Consider the following 21,290-nt stretch of genomic DNA (forward strand, 5'->3'; position numbering starts at 1 on the left):
AATATTAAATGCATTTAAGACCTGTTTAACTTCCTCACAAAACCAGTATGCAAACGGTAATAAAGGATTGTTTGTTGAATTACATGGGATTAACATTGGGGTTTTTTCTTTTTTTTTAGTTGTCCCACATTTGTATGGAGAATCTTGGCCTTAACATTGGTATTGGATACTCAATATCTGGTATGACATCCCAGCCTAATAGTACAAATAACTACTGACTGCATGGCTTGACTGGATTGACTTTAGGTTCAATATAATCTGATGACTAAAACCATTTTCATTGATAGCTGAGTTTTCTAAGACAAGACTAAAATATCCAAACTTTGAGTCAACTAAAACTTGACTAAAGTAAAACAGTAAAAGGTTAAATAAATATAATCCAACAAAATGACAAGAACATCTGACAAAGGACTCAAACTAACAATATATAAAACAAGAGCTGACAACATTAATTATAAACACCAAAATGGTTTGCCCGCTCGTCTCTTTGTTTTCAAGTAACCCACCCTTAAGATGCCATTGAAAACCAGCAAGATGTTAAAACCAGCTTCATTCACTTTAGGCTTTGCCACAATACCCAACGACTTAGCCATAGGCCACAGACAGCGATGCAATGAATGTGTTCAATAAGCAGCAGATGCAGCGCTGCAAGGTCACAAACAAACCTCATAACATGTGCTTTTTACTTGTGAAAGTTCACACTCATGGCATTTATTGAGTGAAATAGAAAACGCAGTAATTGTAAAAACTAGTGAAAAGTGATAATAAAAAAAAATGATGTGAGTCCTTCTTAGATTAAATGTTGTTAACTACAGTACATGTACAATCATCGTCAACACTTCAATTTCCCTTGCCATTATATACGAAAAAATACAAACTATAACATTTAAAACACTGTTAATAGCCACCAAATGGTTATAACTGCGTTAATGAGCTTTAATCCTTATTCCTCAGTTCAACAAATGTTTCAAAAGTTAAACTGCTGCTGAGGGAATATCATATTTGTGATGTTTTATTCACTTTGATTCCTTGATTCATTTAAATGTCTGTGGAAACGTACCTACAAATAGTGTAAGCTTAAGGTCTTATTTTAACAATGTGATCGCATGAGTCCTTTTGATATTATTGCAGATCTACTGTAAGCTAGCTAGCTAACGTAGCTAACCTAGTAATTTCATTTATACTGACAAAACACTTACAATTATGAAACAGACTAACTTGGCCAACAGTGACAATTGGCCAACTTTATGATCCCTGAACGTCAACAACGTGTATCACTTTTTAGAGTCCTTGTTTCCATTGTGTTTTGAGCTTTTTGCAGCATTTCGTTCTGCTTCTATATTTACATAATTGTTTTAAATGTGCAGCGTGGGTTGGCCACCGTACATCCCTAATGGATTTTAACATAACATTTCTACTGCTGCACTAATATCCATATTACACATGGTGGAGGGCATATTATGTACTGTTCGTGTATATCCTTCTGAGGCAATAACACACACATACAAGTCCTCACTGTACCTTGTTTATCACTGCGTATTACTGGGTTAGTTGTTGAACTGTCTCTGCGGCGGTGCGACTGGGACAAATTCCCTTGTGCTGCTCGCAGTCGGAATATAAAGCGATTCTTATTCTGAAACCAATAAGGAAAAACTCTGACATCAGTACCTAACAAATAGGTAAACACCCCAGAACGAGAAATAAACAAATAGACCAACAACTCCAACGCTCCAATAAATCACAAACACCTACTGTACCCTGAGAGGATGTTGACACACACAAACACACACAGAGGTTTGTAATAAGAGTAAAATAGTGTTATATAAAATCGAAAAATTCTCACTTGCAGTTTTCCACATAAAAGGCGTCTCGCCGTGGGGGTGGGTTCATTTATCAGCCGGCTGGTCTATAAGTTCACGCCTCAGTGGGCCGCACCACTATTTATTAGGTGGGTTTTCTATGAAGAGCTGCATTGATTGTGAATAGTTTAAGTTGATGAATGTGTGGATATTATTTATTAAGGCAGCAGGCCGGGAGATTAATGCCCGGTTATTGTTTATTACAGTGAAGAGAGAGAGAGAGAGGAGGAGGAGGAGGAGGGGAAGCACACACGCACACGCACACACACACGCACACACACACACACACACACACACACACACACACACACACACACACACACACACACACACACACACACACACACACACACACACACACACACACACACACACACACACACACACACACACACACACACACACACACACACACACCACGCAGCCAAAGGGTTTTGCACAGACAAGCACATGCAAATGTTTTCTTGTGCACAAATGAATTAAAAAAGCTATCTTTTGCACACAATCACATGTATGCATGAATTACCGTACACAGGGTTAGGGTATTTGTAGCTGAGAAAGAACCTCATGCAGCTCAGTTTGACTGAGCAAAACCTGAACACTGAAATAAACGTATGACTGGTTAGAGTGTGGGAAGAAGTTCTAAGATCGTAAACCTCGCCTGCTCCTCTAGGCATGTCTATACAGTATTGAGTTTATGTAAGACACCTTGGATAAATGTTTCAGCTAAATGTTATTTAAAATGGAAAAAGTGCTAAAGCAAACCAGTGGCGTCGCCTGGCCTGGGCATCCGGGGCTTTAGCCCCGAATGTTTTTTCTGTAGCCCCGGACAATTCTCCCTCAATAATATAATACATTAACCGTGCTTTACGTGAACCTCATCATGACACAAGAGAGGACGGCAACACTGTAATTTCCCGTGTTCAGTGAATGCAACAGAGGCATGACACCAGACCAATCAGAGAGTTGCATGGAAATAAACGTGTGCTTGTGTCATTCAAGCTCGGCTCTGTGTGTGTGTGGCAATAGCGCATTTAGTGTGATAGAGAGAGAGAGAGGGACCGCTGCCAGCAGGGACCTGTTGTTAGCATCTGGTTAGCTAGCTGCACTAACGGACATAAGGAGCTGTTTGTTCCACAACAAGCTGGAGGAGAGTCCTCTCCTCTCAGACTGAGAGACTCAGGTGAGCTAAAGGACTCTCTGAGTGTTTAGATACTTAACTTTAGTCTAAGTTATCTCAGTGGGTCTCAAACTGTTTGGTCACAAATTATTCAAAAGATTATTTCCGCGGCACACCTTCATATGATCATTATAGTTATAAAAAAAAAAACAGTTATGAAATACTATATGGCAGTAAAACAAGAATAGAGTTTAAAAGGGGAGTGATTAGTAAAATATCCATAAAGAAAAAGTACATCTGTTTACAGTTCTGTTTCATATGGGTGCTGAGAGAGGTATCCATAGATCTCTTCATTTTGCTCTCAAAGTGCACCAGATTGATGCTTTTAACTTCAATATTTAAAAAAAAATCTTCCCGGGGGAGCATCCCCCCGGACCCCCCTAGAGGAGGTGAGGTCTGCCCCCCACTCATAAAAAATACCACTTTACCCCTGCCTATATGCCGTGAGCTGATTATCGAGCCTTTATTGTAACAGTCGCGGGTGTACTGTGTGTGTGCGTGTGGGGAGTGTTGCAGTAAAAAATGCCACTAGTGCCGCCGCCACTGTGGGCTAAGCCCCGAATGTTTTCAGGCCCAGGCGACGCCCCTGAAGCAAACGATTACCATTTAAGCTTGAGAATGAACACACAGAAGCAACGCTTTCTTCAGGAGAACAGCTGAAAACTGAAAACACATCTGTCAATTCTGTTTGGGTTTATGCTGAAGGTGAAGTCTGCGATTCTGATTGTTGATCCTTGAACTCAACACTCAAACAACCCCCCCCCCCCCCCTCCCCCCCTCCCATTTCTCAAGAAGTACATTGTGGATTAGAATCACAAAGTTCACCTTTAACCATTTTTCAGGGGAGTTCTGAAAACAGTCAAAGTGCAACACTTGCACTTCTATTGACGATAGCGATCCAACATGTTGTACGTGATAGGCTAAGGGGCGGGACATCAACAGAGTCGGCCAGCTAACCAATCAAAGCAGACTGGGCTCTGGTTTCAGACAGAGGGTGAAAAGAGGCGCTGCAGCACAGGCAGTAAGAGAAAAATAAAGAGCTTGTTGAACATCAAAGCATGGAGACATGTCCCAGTAGAGACACTAAATATAAATATGAACCTATGAACAACATGTCCTCTTTAGGTCTCATCTCCATTACATACATTCAAACGACTGACCAGCATCTCTCTCAATACTCGTTAGCATTTCCAGTTATTCAGTCCGACAGTGTTACAGTATGTTGACAGCAAAGAGAAGCATTTTCAGAGTAAACGCTGCGTCAGGCTAACAACAACACAAAATAGACGCTTCGATTTGGTCCACTGGCAAACTAATAATACTCGGTCTGGAAGGGCGTTGAGAGTAGAACAGGCTGCCATGTTGTTCCCACTTACCCTCGCCTCCATGTGTGTGTGGTTAGATCTATAAAAAAGTCATTTTCAACCCGTCCGTGAAATGTGGTTTGGGACAATAAACTTTGTGTCGCCTTTCAACACAGCATGTGGTAAGAACAACAGTCGTGTCAACTTGTCTCTGTGTCCACACCTTTAACATATGAGCTGATGAAAGAGACAAAATGTGTGTGTGAGAGGAAAACTCACAGGTCCAATAACACTATATGGGAATGACGTTTTAGCCTTTGCAGAAACCTATATAACACACTACAGGAAAGAGAAGCCCCCACAAAAGCATAATAGGGTCTCTTTAATAAACTCCAAATTATGTTTAATGGGAATTCAAATCTTAGATCTCATTATCACTTAAATACAGAAGTTAATAAATACTTCTAGATTAGAACAGGAACATTGTCTATTCCAGTGGTAAAGAGTACTTAGACCTGTTACTTCAGTCAAGGTAACAACACTATAGTTTAGAAATGACCTTTTTTTATTTTGTGTGCTTTGAATTATATTTTGACTTGTTCTCAGTGGATTAGTGTGTGTGTGTGTGTGTGTGTGCGCACGCGTGTGTGTGCGCACGCGTGTGTGTGTGTGTGTGTGCGCACGCGTGTGTGTGTGTGTGTGTGTGTGTGTGTGCGCGTGTGTGTGTGTGTGCACACGCGTGTGTGTGTGTGTGTGTGTGTGTGTGTGTGTGTGTGCGCACGCGTGTGTGTGTGTGTGTGTGTGCGTGTGTGTGTGTGTGTGTGTGTGTGTGCGTGTGTGTGTGTGTGTGTGTGTGTGTGTGTGTCTGTTTGCAGCATGCAGTGATGCAGAGTGAAGTGTGTTGATTGACCCGCATGGAGTGGGTCTAATCCATACGGAGTTATATCTGCGCTGCAAGGACGACCCGTCTGTCCGCCTGTGTATGAAGACATCATTCCCCCCCGAGACCAGCAGCTATAAATCACTGCTCCCGCCTCGTCAATACACAATCAATGGCTCTCTAAACACACACACTAACACACACATATACTGTTCATGTGCGCGGACATCCAAACACAAATAAAATCACTGGTGGACCCCCATACAAACACGCTAAACTCTCTTTCCTTCATCTACTCTTCTCTCTTTTCCGCCAAACATCCATCTCTCTTTTGTTTCACTCTCCTTCTCTCTCTTTGACTGTATTGACCAACCTATTAAAGCAGAAAGCTCACATAATGTCCTCTCATCAACCAGTTGTTCTCATCAAATGAGCCTCGAATAAGAACCATGCCATGTCATCAAAGAGCCTTTTCTTTTTTTAGGGGGGAGGTGGGGTGGTGAAGATTGAGGGGGAATTGTTGTCATCAAGGGAGCTTGTAAACGTTTTAATACATTAATGTAGTCAATATTAAAATATAGGACTTTTGCTATATTCTTTGTTTTAAAGAGGACTTTCTGGTTTATTTCAGGAATAAAGAGCTTTGTGAACATTAAAGCATGTTCACATGTCACAGCATACAAATATGAACCCGGAAATGTGCATGTCCTCTTTAAGTCTGATGCAAGACAAAAACACTTTTCATTATAATGCAAACATGGCAGATAAAAATAGATTTTGAAGGAGTTTTACCAGCCCGTCCATCACAATGATGGATCGTTATTAGTTGCTCCTGCGGCTACACACTGGAAAAAAAAGAATAAAGTCATTTTGCAACACATCTGTGTTAGTGTTAGATGCAAATATGCCCTCATTGTTGGGTGATTAATTTACCAAATGTCAACAGTCTTGTTTCAGCCTGAAATGCAAACATTTAAATTAGGTTTTTATGATTTTTCTCCAGCTCAAATAGCAACAACAATGATGTTAAAACGTAAAGCATTTTAAAATCAACAAATCATTTATATGTTGAGACATAACTACATGAGCAACTAGTCCATCATATACTTACATTATGTCATAGTAAAATATGATAAGCAAGGCTGTGCTACAGCACAGTTCTGGAGAAGGTACTATTCTATTTCACTCAATGTGGACGCATTATTGACACTGTTAATTACAAGTTATCGGAGAAACACTCGACTAAAACAATTTTAGTCTGGGACTGTCAAAAGATCAGATTTCCAGTACTTACATATTGAATACAGATTGACAAAGCGAGAATGGATAGAAAAAGGTGATTATTTACGAATGATTATTCACATAAGATTGCCAGATCGTTATCAATATTTATATTTTTAAATATCAGAGTTGTTACCAATATCTGTATATTTCATGTAATGTAATTGAACCAGACTCTACTTTGTTTTTCCCTTGCAATAGCCCTAAACAAGTTGAACACATTGTACTCTACTCACTGCATTTACATTTTAAATAAAAAACTGCCACAACTTTTCCCAATGTTTTTACATTGTGTACATGCTGCTAGAAAAATAAGGTTTTGCCCAATTTGGGAAAAATACGGTTGATCTAATCCAAGGTAAACTAATCAAATGTTGCATTAACCCTAGTCTTTATATACAGTATATTTAGATTAGATCAATACCATTTTCTACTTTCTACTATAATTTCTATATTTGCTGTCACTTGAAAGACACTATTACATGATCTATAATTTCGTATGTAGGAGTGTGTATTATAATTCAAACACAACGCAACTAAATAGGAGATAATGATAGTTGATCAAAGGCTAATTGGACTCAACAGAAGACGTTCAATACAAACTCATTGACAGCTAATGTCCGTAGGGACACAATGATGAAGGTCAAACTTAGACGTGACATCCACTTTGCATGCTTCAACAAACAATGGATAATTAGTGATCATTTAATATGATGTAACTGATTAATGTTGAATCAAATATTCATTTGCAAGTTAGAAAGCAGTCTGACGTCCCAAAGGTCAAATGGAAAATAGCAAACCCAATACAATTGTCTTATAACTGAGGATATTCTGAGGGAACCTTTAAGTACTCAAACAGGTGGAGCTTGTAATATTTTATTATTTTACCAAATGTATATATCTTACCACCAATTGCGTTTTCTTCTAAAGGGGACCCATTGCTTTTTGGGGTTTTCCCTTTCTGTAGTTTGTTATATACTTTTTTGTGCATTTTAATGGACTGCAAAGGCTAAAATCCCAAAGCTCCCTCTCCCACACACTCCCCCCCTGCCTGAAACGTCTCCGTTGGACTCTTATATTTACTTCCGTAACATAGTGACATTACTATGTGACACTTGCGGTTCTATAGGCCAGCGCTCCAACACAGTGTAATTATAGCCCCCCTCTAACGCTTCTATGTCTCGTAACTGCAAAAGAGAACATGAACCTTTGCTGAAAGCAATTCTCCTTCAATTCGCTAAACAAACACCAATGGCTCAGTTAGTACATTTAAAAACAAACCATGTTAACCATGTTGTTATATTGCTTATTACTAATGCAATTCAAGTTGAATTTAGCACTGTTATATCATAGACATAGTTAGCTGATTTAGGTTACTTTTTATTGGTCAGAAGGTGTGATAATAACTAATGCTGAATGCTTCAAATGAAAACGTTTTACAACATACAACATACCTGACCATCAAAATTGGAAATTGTCCCAAATCAAGCCTAAATACTTCTTAATATTCTGCATATGGTCAAATCCTCCCATTTGACTTCAAACTAGTCCCTGTGGATAGGAGCACAAGCTACAGCAAACATAAGCAATATAAAGACAATTAAAGTTAGTTTGGTAAAGTATATATTATCCTTATAAAAACAATGTATTGACATATGAATGCTGGCCATATCAAAAGCTTCAGTTTTATATTTTGGAAAAGTTCTTGCCCTGTCAATTATCACAGCTATGGGTTCTTTAAGTTTTGCAGTAATGGAGTTCAACATTTAACATGCTCCATTACTCATGTGGGATTATTGGAGTCTTTAGTAATGGAGAATGTTTAACTGTATCACTGGAAAAACAGAGGAACCGTGTGCTGGGCCAAATAATTGACATGGCATTGCTAGATGGTTCAAACAAAAGACTACATTAACATTTAATTCCTCTACAAAGTCAACTCTGTGATGACACTTTCAACCAGCTGTAAACTATCTTTCCTTTGATATACAAGCGTGATTAAATCCATATACACATGCTTGAGTAATAAACAACATCAGCCACCAGAATTATTTCTGAATTGTGAACACTGGAGATCAAAGTGTACCCTGTTTTCAGTAAAAGCACCAAAAGCTGTTTTAAACAACATTGCAGTAAACACATCAATCATAAAAGCAGTGCTTATTAATTTCTTTCACAGCAGTAGTTTATACTGCATTGTTTTTGTAATATATCAAACCTGTAAGTGGAAATGCAGTCCGTTTATGTTCAGATGTTTTTACCGATTCATCACTCATCAAAACTTTCACAGTGTCCCAAATCCGACAACGGTTTAAAACAGAATCGAAAGCAGCCATTGACATAAACAAACTGCACCTTTTATGATGGATAATGTTGCAATGACACACGAGGGGAAAATGTCATAAAAGTCTAGAAAAAGAACTTGTCAGCGGAAAAAACTAACCCGGAAGAGATGGAGCTGAAAAGAGGCTTTTCAAGGCTGATGTAAAGAGCCATCAGTCTTCAGGTCCAAATGTTCCCATCAAGTAAACATCAATAACTAAGTATGAAGGGAGAGGGAGGGAGGGGCAGTGTTATACAATTAAAAAAAAAAAAAAAGCCAAGCTACTTTATTCAAAGAGCAGAAATACTAATTCAAAGTCTGAAGACTGAGACCTGTTCCATCAAAGGTAATATAGATTGGTTACTAATTACAGTCAAGTCAAAAACAACACCAAGGGTTTAACAGCTTCAATGCTCCTTGAACTGGGTGTTTAACTACCACAACAAAAACCTTAAACCTCATCAAAGTGAAATAGAACCACCGAAAAGGCATTTTAGAAACACAAAAAATACCTTAACATCCACTAGTAAAACACCATCCAGCTTATTACACGGCTGTTCAGTAAATAAATCATAAACAAATGATTGTATTGCAATGATAGCAGGGTAACCTAATATGATGGTTGTATTGGTTGAGTTTGTCTGCCATGTAACTGTTCAAGTTACTGTCCGTGCCAGAGCCCGAAACATGTTCCCTTTAGTGTAACTTTCTGTCTGCCTTCTGCTGATTTCTGCTTGATCATAGTCTTTAAACCTCTTGTCTTTCTCTTTTATATTGTTCTCCTGTTCTTTTCTTTAGTGGGGACAGTTAAGCCATCATGAATCCAACATTTTATGCACTCCATAAATATAAAAATGTCTATTCTGAGCATTGATATGACTGTATATGGTCCTTAGATCAGAACGTTCTTAGCAATGGTCTGGTAAACCTAGCAGCGGACTGCTATTTAGAAATAGCAGAATGTCCTGATGGATCAGATCAGAATTGAGTATTCAACTAAGCTGTATGATAACACCATCTGTAAGCAGGGTAGAACTCTAACATTACAGCTTTAATCTATAGAACGCTATGATCCTCCTCAATGACTACAATAGCTTAAGGACTACTCAATGTTTGCTAGAACCTCCTGAAGGACAACTTGATACAAGACTCTGAATCCTTCCTCAATGACTTTAAAGGCCTCCCTTAACTACTACCTCCAATAGGATCCTCCTAACCCTAACCCTAACCCTAACTCCTGAATACTAATTGTTGCAAAAACAACAAGTATATAAGAGCCAAATATATAACCTCATGTAAACCAATCATGTCATGTCATCGCCCATTCATTGGGGTAACCAAGAGACAAATAGCCACCATGACAGCCTGCTGGCTCATGATAAGTGAGCCAGTGATTGTCATTGAGCAAATTAGCTTAATATTCAACAAGATGACACTAATTCAAGATTGAAAGTTGAAGCAAGACATCTGTAGTGTTCTACAGAGTTTCTGATGGGGCATCTATCGCTTAGACCCATGGAGCTGTGAGGTTGAATTCGTACACAATATGTGTTTTGATTGCTTTAGAAACACTAGTAAAGGAAATCTTTACTAGAGCTGTTACTGAAAGGTTTTCATATACTTCTTAGTTTAAATATATGCTTCAGAATACTTGATTGCACTCATTCAACAACTTCCCATCATCCTTTTCCTTTTTTAATACAATCAAGTTTGGATTTGCATCACTTTTAGGACATGAATATATTTAGAATATTTTGCAGCTTGCGCTACTGTGTTTCTGATTACAATGACAAAGAAGACAAATCATTCTCTGACTGACAACGTTAGGTCTGAGGAGAACCCACTACCATTTATTGATTTATTTATTGAATAGGCTTTTATATTTTATCGTATTTATTGGTTTAGTCTTCCTTAATTTTATCGAGAAAAATCACTATTTATTTGATCGTGTTTTATTTTGTATTATCATACATTTTACCTGCTGCGTCTCTTAAAGTGTTAAACTGTTATATCTAGGGCTGTCAGTCGATTAAAATATTTAATCGCGATTAATCGCAAATTAATCGCACATTTTTTATCTGTTCTAAATGTACCTTAGAGGGATATCTTTCAAGTTTTTAATACTCTTATCAACATATGAGTGGACAAATATGCTTTATATGTTTGTTTATTATCATTTGAACAATGACAAATATTCTCATGAATATTAAACACAACAACCTCTGAACATTACAAATATTCACCTCAATTCAACCTGGAACCTCTCTCATACAATGTGTGTGTGTGTGTGTGTGTGTGTGTGTGTGTGTGTGTGTGTGTGTGTGTGTGTGTGTGTGTGTAGACACTGTGATGGATCGTTGAGCTATGTGCAGCTCAAGGCATATATGCTCGAATGGGAGCTGCCTGGACGCTGCAATAATGTTGCGCGTACTATCCGTGCTGAGTGTGCTGACTTTTCGTACAATGTCCCACTGTCTGGCTACCTGCATAAAGTCAAGTGCTCGGCGCAGTTGTCGGCGAAATGTCATTGAAACAGCTCCTTATATCCGTTAGCGCAGCTAGCTAGCACCAGATGCTAACAACAACAACACGTAAGGTGTGCCTCGCTCGCGCGAGTCGCGCCACACATACACACTCCCTCCCGGTCCTCCCGATGGCCAGTCCGGGCCTGCCAGTGAGCGTGGAAGTGTGGTCTGCCACAAGCGGGCGGCAGGAGCGGGGCTGTCAGCATCAGCTTGTCGATGGTATTTTACACTCGATGCGCTCTGAAACTACGGCGGCCGAGGACAAAAAATACACATGTGTTAATCGCGTTAAAATAATTAGTGGCGTTCATTTTTTTTTGCGTTAACGCGTTATTAACGCGTTATTAACGCGTTATTAACGCGTTATTAACGCGTTATTAACGCGTTATTAACGCGTTAACTTGACAGCCCTAGTTATATCATGTACTCTTGTTGTATTTTAAATTGTGATGTGTGCCTTGTTAAAGCATGAAAAGTGCAATACAAATAAAGCTTATTATTACCATTATTAATATTATTTAGGTGGTAGTTCAAATGGTAAATGGACTGCATTTATATACCACTTTTACCACTTGTCTTTACAAATACAAATAGTTAGCATTCACACAAGGAAAGCTCAGGGAACTAACGTTCACACAATTGGCCATGTCATTGGGAGCAATATGGGGTAAATCATCTTGCCCAAGGATACATAGTGTCGGTATGTTGACTGCAGTGGCTGGGATTGAACCCCCAACCTTCCAATTGGTAGATGACCACTCCACCTCCCAGCCACAGTCTTAGTCCAGGAAAAGACGCTGTCTGGCCTGACAACAGGAGGAGTGCTTGAATAGGGGGCGGGCCTTTGGGCAGAGTGATGCTTTGATGGGCATACAGGTCTAAACCCAGACCCCGACATGAGTGTGAGGCACAGATGGGCCTCGGAGCTTCAGGACTCTGGTCTGTTTGGCTTGTTCAGCTGAATTTGATCTGCTCCTCTGTCCCATAAAACCTTGCTAGTGACAGGCAGCTCCACATCGACCCTCCTTCCCCCCTCCATATCCAGCCCACATTTTTCTTCCCTATGAGTATTAGTTTATTGAATAAGTGGCATCTGTTTTCCTGGCCCCGTCACCGTAAGGCGAGGTATTTCTCACTGACGCACAGCGTTGATTTATACGCTACTCGGACTCTCCCCGCAAAAAATAAAGCTAAGCAAAAAATGTCCAATACATCCTCCTTCCCCCCCCCCCGACACACATACACTAATGCAGACACACACATCACATCTCTTCTTCCTCCCTCCCCGCTGTCTATAATTAAGTTGGCAGATGTTATACACACTCAGACACTTTTACTCTCTCTTCACTCTTACCCACTAACTCCCACTTTCTGTCACACACAAACGGTGTGATGATGAGACAACCAAATAACAAATGACTAAATCAAATGTCTGGTACACCGGCTTCCTCTGAAAAACTGCAACAACAGATTTGAACTTGAATGCTGTGTCATGTTCATCATGTTGATGCTAATAGAAGTGTCCGTGAATATATTACAAAAGATGTGCAAACGCTGATGTGGTGTGGCTGTCATTTTGTTTTCCTACCAAAGATAATTCAATTAATAAACAATTTAATTGTCCCTCAAGTCATTTCAAGTTATAGGAAACAATCTTAGCCTCTCAGTCTTTTGTCTAAATAGGCTATTTGTATACATCTGTAACAGTGGCTTCCAATGTTGTAAATACATATCACATTTATTCAAAACACTTTCTTAAAGAGGCCCTATTGTGCTTTTTAGGGGTTTTCCCTTTCCTGTAGTGTGTTATTAGGTTTGTGTGAATATAAATGGTCTGCAAAGGCTAAAATCCCAAAGTTCCCTCCAGAGGGAGTTTCTCTCCCACACACTGATTGATGTACTCTTTAGTAGTCAAAATCCAATACATCCTCATTTTTAAAAATAATTATTATCACTAAGTGTCATCTTTATTGTCTCAAAGTTTGTACTCAGAATTTTGAACTATGGAGTCCAAAACTTAAATATGATACAATGATATGTACTCATATGACAATATTTCATTTGAGTACAACACAATTGATTGAGCCGGTTTTTATATTTTCATTTTACGGAGCTAAAAAAAAAGTGGTGTAGATAGGAAGTTAGATCATCAGGTCTTTCTCATTCTCACACTGGAGCGAACAGTTGAGCAGGAAGTGTTTATCTAATCAATACAATTTACCAGTCTAACGCTTACAAATACTGTTTCATGTTGATATGCTTGAGTGGGAAAAGGTGGATGGTAAACATTGGGAACACCATCTTCTTGGGCAATTTGTTGGTAATGTTCCATGTATAAGTTTATCTAGGATTCACATTGCTCATACAGAGGTAACATAACCTCCAACTTTATTTTGTTAATAAAGATGGACGCCAACATCTCAATAGATGTCGTCTTACCTGTCTGGATTCTGCGGACACACGTGCATCTGCAGCAGGATCCTCTGAGTGAAGGTTTTGAAGCACTGGCCACACTTCCACAGGTGCCAGTCGCTGAAGTCACTGCTCAGCTGGCTGGTGGAGGTCGGGCTTGCCAGGACTCGCTGGTTCTTTAACCCCAACTGGCCGAAACTGGAGTCCGAGGAAAGCCCAACCCCAACCTTGTCTAACAGGGAGAAATTCCTTGGACAGGGGGAATGGGGGAAGACCATGGAGCGCATGTGTGCGGTGGAGGGGATGGACGAAGAGGAAGACGAGGAGGAGGAAGGTTTGCCGTTCTTGCTGAAGGATTGAAGGGACTCCTGCCTGGTCATCGCTTCTACCACTGTGGCTGGGACGTTTACTGGGGACAAAGAAAAGACAGAATTTGCAACAGTTATGGGTATGGTCGGGGTATTAGGTGGTTTTCAAGTGTTTGAGCAAGGCTTTCAAAATAAAAGTCCACTAAGTAAGGAAAACCAAATGTTTTTTTTATGTATTAGCCACTTTAATACGATTATATTTTGAACCCATTACATTTTCGAATAAAAGGTAAATAAAGAGTCTATACGACTCAGTTATTTCGGTTCCGCAGTTCTTCATTTACCATCCCAGGTGAAGCACATTAACCGTTAGATCAGTCTTGGACTCCACTAAAAACCAGAGAGCCCGTTTCCCCCAAAACCCTAACCCTCCATTTATGTTTTGATTGAAGGTGTCTCTTTTAGGACACAGTGAGGTGATGTCATCCAGATCCCTGCCCTGTGGAACATATTCTGGATGTATCCAACTGGAGGGAGTCCATTGCATTTGTGCAGACTGCAACATAATAGAGGGACTACATATCTGACTTGGCGTGGGACAGACCAATGAATCCCAGGAAAAACTGAAGGACTAAGCTGGGGTACAAGGCCAGCGCAGCCATCTTGGCCTGGTAAAAATCTACTTCGTCCAAACTGAGGCCAGATCTCCTTGGCTAGCCCAGGGCAAGTTGCAGCTCCTGGTTCCAATGAATGAAATTATGGGTCCAGTTTGGAGTCTGTTCGTTAGTACAGTTACAGGGACATACTGTTCCTCTGATTACCGAAAGGTTTCTCAAACTACAGCCCCACTGCAACATTTACTGCTAATACAAAAGGTAATGCCACATCTACTGTTAACAATGCTGCTTTTCCTGCATTTATTCTACCACCACAAGCTTTAATCATACTCTAATGCATTAATATCTATAATCAAAACACATGATACATATTATTCTGAAATTGGCCAATCTGCAGGATGATTACTTCCTCTTTTAGTACTTATACTTTTGGTACTTTAAAGGTAGGGTAGGTAAGTTTGAGAAACCGGCTCGAGATCGCTAGAATTTGAAAATACACAACCGGAGAAAATCTGCCACTTCCTTAGAGAGCCCCTCCTCCAACACACACGAACGCGCACATGACCAATGAGGGCACGAGATAAGTTTGTGCACAGATGGAAGGCTGACAGGCAGGTAGGCCATCCAGGTTATTTTAGCCGGGCCGGCTAAAATGATTGGTCGTGCTTTTTACAGTATTACGGCTTCCACAGATGACATTTTTTTATGGATTTTTTTGTCAAAGCACTTCAGATATTCATTGCTATCAGGATGTTAAGAGCATTCCATGGAATATAACAAAAAGTGTATCTCGAGCCGGTTTCTCAAACTTACCTACAGTACCCCTACCTTTAACTATATTTTGATGCTAATACTTTTGAACTTTTACTTGAATTAGATGTTGATTGCAGGACTTTTTACTTGTAACAGAGTATGTTTAGACTTGTAGTTCTACTTTTACTTAAAGTGCACCTATCATTGCTATTTTTAGGCAATAGCATGATAGGTGGCCAGGTAGGTAGGTCTCAGATATATAAAAATATATAAAAACATGTCTATGAAGTGTTTTGCTCAAAAATACCAAACAGATTCACCCATTCTAGCCATGCCTCATATCCCTCATTTCACTTCCTGTTTCAAAAGTGCTGATTTGGGGTATAAAGCTTTAAAAAAAAAAATGTGATAAAAAAAGGAGGGGGCTGAGCTCATGCGGGAGATTCTACCGGCAGATACTGCGGTGATGAAACGCCATATCATGGATTATCAAGGATTATTTCTGAAACAGTATGGAGGCTCAAAGGCTTTCTCTCTTGCCGGTTATACTGTACCACAAGGTGAGTTCCTTTTTATTTCCTGCTTCTTCACACACATGCTCTGTGCAGTACAGGTTAGCTCTGAGTGTTAGCGATGCTAATGTAACATGCACCGACCATATTACGTCCAAAAACAGTCGGGCATTGTTTCTGATAGCAACGTTTCTGATAGGGCCGGTGGGTGTAAAGCCAGCCCTACATTTCCGATATTACGTCATATCAGACGCAAATCTGGATCAGCTCCGTTGTACCCCTGTTTTTAGAGATTTACGGAGGAAAAGAGAGAGGGGTTTTATTTTTCTGACGCTGCGTGAGTTCCCTGACACACCGGGGACACATATTTATGTATAAAATACATAAAAAAAGTGCATTTTGCATGATAGGTCCCCTTTAAGTACATGATCTGAGGTACTTTTTTCCCCTCTACTACTAATCCAATTATGGCCATTTCTAACTCTGCTTGTATTATTGCATCTGCATCTAACTTACACTAATACCATGTCTACTAATGCTATTGCTACTACTCAACTTCTACTTTTTTCTAGAAATGCTACTATTGTTAATGCTACTTGAATTGTTTCCATTATTGTGCATTAGGTATACTGTATTGTCAAGGTTAGTGTTTCATGTCATGATTTAATTTATTTTGTGAGGCAGTTTGTGTCTGTTTTGATGAAGTGCTTTGTAACAAAAATCAAAAATTGGAACCTGATAAAGAAAGATAAATGTATGAAGCAGATAAGATGGATAGATTTGGGATACAAAAGTGTTACTGGTCAAGTACAATGACATTAACAGGAACAAAGAAATCATATCAAAGTGAGTAATTAGATTTTGGATAAACCAGCTGTTACCAGCTGTCCTCACTTGAACCCAGTTGTTTTTTCCCCATATGACAGACCAAGACTCTATAACCCTTCATCAAATTTGAAATGACATTAAAAGTGCTTGTCTTACTTCAGCTCACTGCGGATGGTTTCACTTTTCATTCTGTTAAATTAGTTTGGAAAAACATAATAAGAATAATAATGTATTTTATTTGTCCACTTGGGGAAATACGTTTTTTAGCTTGATCAGGAAGAAAGTGAAAAAGACCGACTTCCTCTCTCGGACAGATACAATATGTGTTTCACACTCGAATAATAGTTAAGGTTTTGGAACCATGGCTGTGATCTTTCCTAAACCATATCCATGCTACGGTCCAATAGTCCCAAATGGTTAGTATTTTTTACTTCCTGAAACTGAACCAGATATCAAACATGGTGGCATTGAATACACATGCGCAGGGGTTATGAAGAGCGCTGCATAAACAAAACGCTGCAAGAAGCTCAAAACACAACAGGGACACTAGAAAGTGATGCACACAGCTGGGACCCGGAGCGCTTGTTGATGGGGAATTGTAAAGTTGGCCAACTGTCACTGGAAACTTACCTCAAATGTCTGCTTTTATCTGCTTATTTTTACCAATGTGATCTTATGATTCCTTCTGATATTATTGCAGATCTGCTGTAAGCTAGCTACTGTAGCTAACATAGCTAACCCTAGCCATTTCAAATATACTGACTACACACTAGGGGCTGCCCCAAAATAGTCGATTAATCACTAGAAGACTAATTAAGTCTTAACTGAGCAATTTTTCATTAGTCGGTTAGTTGAAAAAAAAACAATTATATACAAATACAAAATAAAACCTCGCTGCATGTGCTATGACGCGTCAGCTTGGAAACCCCCTCAGACTTCATTCAGAGCGGAGCCTGTACATTAAGTTAAAATGGTCGGGCAGGAAATCTAAAGTGTGGATCTTTCTGAGCGAGTAAAGGAACGAGTCCCACAAGGTGACATGCAAACTACGACGGCAAAAAGTCTCCTCCATATCCACGCATCAAAGCACAGCTTCCTGAATGCCGGCTTCATAACAAAACACAGAGCTTAATTATCCCCTCAACGTGTGTTACTTTCTCAGATTCGGAGGAAAACAGCTGCAGTGAGTCAGACAGTAAGTAGCCTAGCTTTGTATCAACATATGTGACCTGTTCCATCGAAATCAGTCGCATTGACCCAAAGACACATTTTGAGTTGTATACACTGTTGGAAAGAGGAGATTCCTAGCTTTCTAATGATATCAGGATTGTTTTTGTACTCCAAATAGTAAGCGAAATATGTCACTTTATATAATGACCGTCACCGAGTCATCATTTTGAGAAAAAGGCCCTTCAAAGTTTCCTCTTCTCTGGAATCCATCGATCTGATTGATTATTAGCAAATGATCAAAATAATACGGAGGGAAGATATTTCGTTTTGATTACTGCTCTGGGGGAAGCTCACCGAGTGTGTGTGTATACGTGTGTGTGTTTGTGTATTTTGCGTTTGTGTGTATTGTGTTTGTTCCCGAGGAAAACACTCACGAGAAACACCGGCTGTGTTGTTATGCCTGCTGTGACGTCAAGTTACTCCGTTCTCCGCTTGTAATTATGCCGTTACAAGCTTCAAAGTTGTATTATCATCTAAATTTGCCGAAACAAGTTTCATATCTGAAAGCCAAGACTTTGTTTAATTGAAATCAGATGAAAACAAACTGTAACGGACCCTGCCGTGTTATCTATGACGACTATATGCTTACATTCATAATTTCAGCCGGAGGGAGGGGAAGCGGCGCTGCGGAAGAGCAGAGTGGCGAGTGAGAGGTGCCATCTTCCCTTTACAAGCTTCAAAAATGTATTTATCGTGGTGATTTTGGAAATAAAAATGTCATATTCTGAAAGCCAACACTTTGTTTATTTTAAAATCAAACAAAACACCCGAACCCCGAAAAAACTAGTTTTGTACGCAAATCCACGTTTATTTTTAAATGAGCCATTGCGACTTCCGACTGATTTCGATAGAGCGGGTCACATATATAGACCTATAATATATAATCATTCTGACCTCAGAAAACGATAACGTTTTAATTTCATGATGAGGGCGTAAGGCGGATGGATTTTTGCCGACGCTCATATTTTCAGTGTTTCCGTTTCCTCTGTAGTATTTATTGGGTTGTTATATTCAGATATGAATAATAGAAACTAGAACTAAATGTTCTGTGTGTGTCCTCGCTGCTTGTTCACACACACAATAAGAATCCTTACCGGAGCTGCGTCCGTGCGCTGTGACTCTCATGGCTCGCTACATTTAATTTATATTTCAAAGGTTCATTATTACAGTTTTATTTTATATTTTATGCGAAGCACAACATACCATGCTGTTATAATAACGCTCTTTATCAGCCTTTGAAACTGAAACCATTTTGGGCAAAAAATAATTAAATATATATATTTATAATCATAATGTATCATAAGCGTGCGACGATTAGTGGACTAATCGCCTTAATTGACGACTATTGGTGGACTAGAAAAAATCTTTAGTCGAGGGCAGCCCCTACTACACACTTACAATTATGAAACAAATGAACTGCCTACAGTGACAGTGACGATCAACTTTTTAAGTCCCGAACTTCAACAAGCGCTCCGGTCCCAGCTGTGTGCGCTTTTAGTAAACTCTGCGCATGTTTCGCAAGTTGGTGAATGTTTGTGTTTTACATTTGCATACATTTTGAAAGTGCAAGGGTGTTTCTCCTCATGGAAGTGTTTTGGGCCATTTGTAGTGCGTTTGCCACCTGTCGGCCACCATACAAACCTTCATACCAAAAAGCATATATTTATTAAGCAGACTTTGTACAATCCAAAAGCATCACAGCATCAAAAATATAGAGGCCTCTCAGAGGACATACTAATGTACCCACTCAAGCTTTTAAGGTAGGAGGATATTCCAAAAAAGGTACATTTTATCTAAAAAAGACTTGAGGGGATAGTTGTGATGGGCCAGTAAAAAAAGTTTCTGTATTTAGCAGTCCACCACATCTATCAATTTCCTTTCTCTATCATCCACAGTACATCCCGACTCATTCTCTTTTGTTTAAGATATGCCATTAGCAAATCCAACTGAATCATTACGCCTATTTTGTCTCCTCTCTCAAACCTTGCTGTGCTGCCCTTCTGCAGTCAGGTCATCATAACCATTTTCCATCTTTCATCAGCTCACCTCTGTTATCAGGGCCACCAGGCTCCATTGATCCTCTAATAACCTTATGAGGAGATAAGTTACAACACCATTTGTAAGTTGCCCGACGGAACTATTGATGCCCGCATTACGCGCCGCTCGCCAAACCCTTATCACAAAAATGCTAATCAATATGGTTTGGGATGCGCATGAAATGCATCATCGAAATGGGGAGAAGAATTATGCAGATGCAGTTTGCAACATTGCCAGAGTGTGACGTGAATACAAACTCACCACAGATCTTAATGACCGAACATCGTGCAAAGTTTTAAAGGAACTTTTCAACCTAAAGGAGGTCAGAATTTGGGATGGAGGATAAAAATGTACATCTGGGTCAGTCTTTCTTTTTATATATCAAATCTAGCTGCAGTTACAAAAAGTCTGGGAAAGTATTTATTCGTTTGTGAAGCCATTGGAGGGTAATGGCAAGAGATTTTTTTTTCAATCGCGCATTGGAGGTGAATATGATTTGATATAAAGTACCTCTCGGCATTGTGGTAACATGTCCCACATTGTCCCACACAAACCTACTCTTTGTCCCACATGTGGCTTTTTGTCAACTGGTCAACCTATGTTGCATAGAAGAATACAAATGTTGGCAATAACTTTAATAATTCTAATATTTATGCGCAAAAAAAAATATGGTATACTGAAGTGTTTTACTTATGGCTGGAATTATTCTTAAGTTTTGTTATTTTCAATTGACCCCATTTCACGACTTAAACCAAACCATCCATTTCTCAATACCTACAGTGTCTTGCTTTCAGCTCTGAGCCACTGGTCCCTACTGAAGATATACATCTTCAAATATTGTATATAGATTCAATCATTCACTGTGATCTTTTTTTAAATAGACTTTTCTATTAGTTGGTGACTGTATTTCTTATCAAACAAACAGTGTATTTTGCCTCCGGAAAGTATTCATACCCCTTCACTTTTTCCACATTTTGTTATGTTACAGCCATATTTCAAAATTGATAAAATTCATTTGTTTTCTCAACATTCTAGACACAATACCCCATAATGACAAAGTGAAAACGTTTTTTAAGAATTTTTTGCAAACGTGTTAAAAATAATCAAATGAAATATCACATGTACATAAGTATTCACACCTATGACACTGAAAATTGAGCTCAAGTGCATCCCGTTTCCACTGATCATCCTTGAAATGTTTCTATAACTTGACTGGAGTCCACCTGTAGTAAATTAAATAG

At 39.3% G+C, this 21,290-nt stretch overlaps 1 protein-coding gene across 1 annotated transcript in view; it reads right to left on the reverse strand.

The window, feature by feature from the left end:
* Positions 1–21,290, reverse strand: part of prdm6 (PR domain containing 6) — a 124,218-nt gene that overhangs the window by 11,310 nt on the left and 91,618 nt on the right. The window contains exon 6 of the mRNA XM_034118736.1: positions 13,792–14,173. Within this exon, the coding sequence (XP_033974627.1) occupies positions 13,792–14,173 (382 nt within the window). The remainder of the gene's footprint in view (positions 1–13,791; positions 14,174–21,290) is intronic.

Source organism: Trematomus bernacchii, unplaced genomic scaffold (genome assembly GCF_902827165.1).
Source record: "Trematomus bernacchii unplaced genomic scaffold, fTreBer1.1, whole genome shotgun sequence".
Taxonomy (NCBI): domain Eukaryota; kingdom Metazoa; phylum Chordata; class Actinopteri; order Perciformes; family Nototheniidae; genus Trematomus; species Trematomus bernacchii.